General features: G+C 43.6%; 1 protein-coding gene across 1 annotated transcript in view; it reads right to left on the bottom strand.

Moving 5' to 3' along the window:
• Nucleotides 1-1,817: 1,817 nt before the first annotated feature.
• The window catches only part of DPP9 (dipeptidyl peptidase 9), a gene marked incomplete at its 3' end in the record, with an annotated part of 33,521 nt that continues 29,585 nt past the window's right edge, over nt 1,818-5,753 (bottom strand). Inside the window, exon 10 of the mRNA XM_083349295.1 lies at nt 1,818-1,970. Coding sequence (XP_083205421.1) covers nt 1,818-1,970 — 153 coding nt within the window. The remainder of the gene's footprint in view (nt 1,971-5,753) is intronic.

Raw genomic sequence — 5,753 nt, 5'->3', positions numbered from 1 at the left:
GTCGAAACGCAGCAGAAGGCGCGTTTCTATTGGTTTACTTTGCAGTCAGTCAACATTTAATTCCCTCCCGGTCGACGCTCCATTTTTGCGTCTTTTAACCAGCGCCTCGCGCTCCTGTTTATGTCGCGTTATTTGTCCTTCCCTAAAATATTCCGGTGGGGAAACGAAGCTGTGACATCGCTAGTTCCGGAGCTGCAGGATTGTGCCTTAGGTTGAATAGAAGTTATGAAGAGCGTTTAATAAAAAAAAAATGCCTATGAAATATTCATTACCTCTACTAAATATTTAACACTTCAAAATATTGATGGCTCAATATTTAAATTAAAATTAAAAAGCGAAATTGGCTTGGGGATTAAAGTATATTAGATGCTTGGTACTGTTTACACAAGGACTAAACCCTAAAATTATTTTCATGGCAACGTGTTTAATAAAGTAATCATTATTATTGCTGCATGCTCAGAGCTTCCTTCCGTCCTCCCAGGATGTTGCTGAGTTTATTTATGTTTTGTCTTTGAAATGTATATATTGCCTTTGCAAACCAGTTGTCCCAAATGGCTTATGAAATCTTTTGTTGAATTGTCAAATACAAACTAAAAACAAACGTAAGCATACAGTTGGTATAATGATGCACAACAGAGAAATGAAGGCCATTAAACCAATTCTTGTATTTCTTTATATTTCATTATTGAATTTATATGCTGCTCATCTTGTTATTGTTGAAGGAAAAGTCTTCATCATGGTTCAGTCCAAGCCGGGAATAAACAACACGGCAACTGCTTTAGAAAGAAGGTTGCAGTTTATTGAAGAGGAGAGCCAGACAGGAAGATGGCTCTGGAAGAAAAAAGAGAGAGAGCACATGTAGGGAGTGGGTTTTCATACCTTCTTGAGCCTTTTGTTTGGAGTTGTTCCTGTGGCATGAACTTTGACCTGAGTCTGAGTGTGCCTTTCTGGTATTCTGATGGTGGTGGGTAAATCCTATTATGTCCCAAAGGTCAATCCTGCTTCCTTGGGATTTTTGGTGTGAGGGATTGTTGATTCTAGGGATCTTTCTTCCTAATCCCAGTTTCCTGATTCCAGTCTTTCTGACAAGATTATCACATCTGCAATTCTGCAGACTTGGTTTCTGTTTGGGACAGAGAGACTTGGGGGCAGGATTGGTTTCTGCTTTTAAAATCCTTTAGGGAAATATATTCTGCCTTTTAAATATTCCCCAAAATATTTCTTTCTCTGGAGTCGGGAGTGTGTGTGTGTGTGTGTGTGACCTCCCACATTATCCAAAGCGACTTGTTTATTAGAATAGAATAGAACTGGAATGGAGCTTGGAGGTCTTCTAGTCCACCCCCTGCTCAAGCAGGAGAACCTTTACCATCTCAGACAGGTGACTGTCTAATCTCTTCTTCAAAACCTCCAGTGATGGAGCGCTCACGATTTCTGAAGGCAAGCTGTTTCACTGGTTAATAGTCCTCACTGTCAGGAAGTTTCTCCTTAATTGGGTTGTATGACACGTGTGAGTTCCGGCACCTTTTTCTTTTACAAAAAAAGCACTGGATAGATAGATACATAGATAGACAGACAGATAGAGAAATAGAGATAGAGAGCTAAGAGAGAGAGAGAGAGAGAGAGAGAAAGAGAGAGAGGGGGGGAGAGAGAGAGAGAGAACCAGTGTTGGGATTCAAATATGTGAACAACCGGTTCTCTGTAGTGGATGTCGCTTCTGGAAGTCCATTCTGGGCCTGGACAACAAAAAATTAGCTACCAGTTCTGCCGAAGTAGTGCGAATCGTTTGAATCCCCCACTGGATGGAGGGCCCCGAGTGTTCACTCTGGCTCCCAGGACGCCCCAGAGGCTGGAAGACTCCAGGCGCTGTATTCTCCATTATCCAGGAAGTCTTTCGCGGCTACTTGGATGTGGTAGTTTACACCAGAACGGATCCCAGTGAGGGTAAAGGAGGTTTGCTCGATAGGCCTGGTCTGGGGAAGCAAAGAAAAATACAGGTAGAATAGAATAGAGTAGAGTAGAGTAGAGTAGAGCTGGAAGGGACCTTGGAAGTCTTCTAGTCCAGCCCCCTGCTCAAGCAGGAGAACCTATATCATCTCAGACAAGTGACTGTCTAGTCTCTTCTTAAAAAATCCCCAGTGATGGAGAGCCCATGATTTCTGGAGGCCAGCTGTTCCACTGGTTGATTGTCCTCACTGTCAGGAAGTTTCTCCTTAATTCCAGGTTGCTTCTCTCTTTGATCAGTTTCCAACCATTGTTTCTCGTCTTTCCCTCTGGTTCTCTGGTGAACAACCTGGCCCCCTCTGCCTTGTGGCAGCCCCCTCAAATACTGGAACACTGCTATCATGTCTCCCCTATTTCTTCTTTTCTTTAGACTGGCCAAACCCAAGTCCCGCAGCCGTTCTTCGTATGTTTTAGTCTCCAGGCTTGGATCATCTTAGTTGCTCTTCTCTGAATTTTTCCTCTTGACTTAGTCCTTGACTTAACAACTGTTCCTTTAGTGACTGATTGAAGCTACAACGGCTCTGGAAAAGTGACATGACCAGCTTTCACACTCTGGCAATTGGCATGTACTTACAGGAAGTCCTCGACATACAACCACATTTGAGCCCAACATTTCCGCTGCTGAACGAGACAGCTGTTAAGTGAGTATTGTCCCGTTTAACGTCCTTTTTGCCACAGTTTTCAATGAATCACTACGGTTGTTAGTTAGTTCCCCATTGTCTCTGCTTGTTGGGAGTTTGCAAAAGGGGATCACAGGACCACAGGACACTGGAACCGTCATAAATATGAGTCAGTTGCCAAGCATCCCAGATTTTGATCAGATGACCATGCTGCAGCGGTCACCAGTGTGAAAAACGGTCATTAAGTCACCTGTCTCACTGCCGTTGTAATTTCAGACAGTCCCTACGTGAACTTTGTAAATTGAGGACTGTTGTAGTGTCCTGTAGTGTTGTAGTATGACTGTTGTAGTGTCCTGCGGTCATGTGATCGCCATTTGTGACCTTCCCACCTGGCTTTGGATAAGCAAAGTCAATGGGGAAAATCAGATTCGCTTAATGACTGCATGATTCACTTAACCACCATGGCAAGAAAGGTCATAAAAGCAGGCATTGAAGGGTCAGATGAAAGAATATACATGCCGATGAGGCCCTGGAGATCAGAAGAAGGGTCCTATGTGGAGATAGGACCCAAGTGTGGTTGTGATGAACGTGGGAGTGAGGAAGACGAATTCTGAGAAGGAACATTTGACTCTGAAACAACTTTTTGTTTAACAGCTTTTTGTCCATTCTGCTCACTGAGGGCTTTGCAGCACAAGCTTGCTCTTCTGGACCAGTATATAGTCAGCTGGTCCATTGTTGTAGCTAGCCTAGGAATTAAGAATTGTGTTCGAGTATTTAGCATTTACAGGGTTAATGTTGTATCATTGAGAGAACTGTATGTTAGAACATTTGGCGTTCAAAGGGTTAAATGCCGTTTCCTTAAGAGATGGCTTCTGGGAAATGTAGTCTAGTTGTTAGTTAGTCCTATATCTTATCTAGTCAGTGGGAGCAGCCTCAAAGTTTATTACAGGACATCCTGGCTACGTGCCAGGGTTTTTATTATCTCTCGGCCTGAATCCTAGCCACGAGCTGCTCCGTATCAGCATGTAACTTTTACACAGGATGGGGAAATCCATTATTCTTTTACCTATGTCCAGATTACAACCTGTATTCCGGAAGAACCTCTCCTGTAACCGTTGAGTTACTGATTTGAGGATGCCTGAGAATAAAAATAATTTGCATGACCTATCCATTGAGTTAATTTCTGCCTGTTTCACGTCGAATCCAGCAACCCTCTCTGCATGGGACAGGACGCTTGTTAACCGTTGAGCAGTGCGAGGGGGCTGGGAGGGGCTGCAGGGACAATGAAGCGAGACAGATTCACAGGTTCAACCCCTTAGCCAGGATGTTGAGCCTCACTTACAAGAGAACCTAAACCTGCCTAGCCAGCACAGGAAACTAGAAGCTTTGCAAGATACTGGTGGGCAATGAGGAGGGCAATAGGTGGTGTGACATTTAGCTATTTTGCATTGAAAGCGAGAAGACTTGGAGGGGATGGCCCTGCAATCCAGGTAACCAACTGATATTATATGTTCGGCTTGTATTATTATTATTCACATACAAAGGTGTACGTGAATCACCTTTGAATATAAAAACTTCTGTAAAACTGTAATTGGGGCCTCAGTACTTTTCAAAGCTGAGGTCACTTTTATCTCTTGGTACCAAAATAAAAGTTTTTCCATATCATGGTGAAGGGATTTTATTATGCTTAAGGTTGATATTAGTAATGAAGCTGAACCTCAAATCCTTTGGCCACCTAATGAGAAGGAAGGACTCACTGGAGAAGAGCCTAATGCTGGGAAAGATTGAGGGCAAGAGAAGAAGGGGACGACAGAGAATGAGATGGCTGGATGGAGTCACTGAAGCAGTAGGCGTGAGCTTAAAAGGACTCCAGAAGATGGTAGAGGACAGGAAGGCCTGGAGGAATGTTGTCCATGGGGTCACGATGGGTCGGACACGACTTCGCAGCTAACGACAAATATGTACATACATACATGCATACATACACACACACACACACACACATCTTTGTTTATGTGCAAGCAGCTTTGTAGGTGCTTTATATTGGGAAATTAGTTATATAAAAGCCAATGTTCCATGCTTTAGGTTCAGGGGATTGCTTACATGAAAAGAGCAAAGTAAGTGGAGGGGGGAAAGGAGTTACGGATGGTGCCTGGGTTGCTGTGTACGAGTCATCATCTAGGAATTATTTTTCTGTCCCTTTTCGTTCCTGATCTTTTTGTTCTGGAAAGGTATATAAAAGGTGGAAGACATCTTTCCTGGTTGTTGCCTTCATCTCTCGACCAGCCACGAAGAGAGGTGGGGCCGCCCAACTCTCTTTTGATCAAAATAAAAGTTGTTGGCTTGCGGAAACCTCGGCTCAGGCGTTTCTTTTGGCTCTTTTAAATTCCTGAGTAACTCCTGGGGCAGTTGTGAGGCTAAGTGGGAATCCTTACAGTGGGTTTGGTGATCAGTTGGCTTCAACACCAAGCTAAGACCCTGTTTTGGGAACAACAGTGTGGCTCGTTAAACTGCCTTGCTTAGCAGCAGAAATCTTGGTCCCAACGGTACCTGTAAGTCATGGATTACCTCTGTTGCAAAAAAAAAACCTAACAATAAATAATAATTATTAAATATTAACATTATTATGAAATAATAAAAAGAGAAGTTCAGGTCAGAAGTTCAGGCTGTTCAGGAAATAACTGTGGAGTGACTGCCGGCTCCGCCACTCACCGTTCTGCTAAGCCTGGATCCGTCCCTCGAATAACGGATGATATATTTCAGGGGAAAATATTCAGGATATAACCAGGAACTAGGAGCCTCCCATTGCACAAGCAATGTTTTCCTCTTCCCTTGGACTGGGGAGACGGTTACGTTTTCTGGAGGGTCTGGCTGGACTGAGGAAAGTGAAGGAGAGAATTAAATCAACCAAAAATGCCAACACAGGTAGTCCTTGACTTACAACCGTTCGTTTAGCGACTGTTAGAAATTACAACAGCCCGGAAAAAAGCAACTTATGGTCGTTTTTCATGCAAACGTTGCAGCATCCCCTATGATCACATGATCAAAATTCAGATGCTTGGCAACTGGCATGTACCTATGACAGCGGCAGTGTCCCTGGGTCATGCGATTCCCCCTTTTGTGACCTTCTGA

Source organism: Vipera ursinii, assembly GCF_947247035.1.
Source record: "Vipera ursinii genome assembly, chromosome: 1".
Classification (NCBI taxonomy): domain Eukaryota; kingdom Metazoa; phylum Chordata; class Lepidosauria; order Squamata; family Viperidae; genus Vipera; species Vipera ursinii.
The sequence above is the reverse complement of the archived record's forward strand: the minus strand, read 5'-3'. Positions and strand labels throughout refer to the sequence as shown.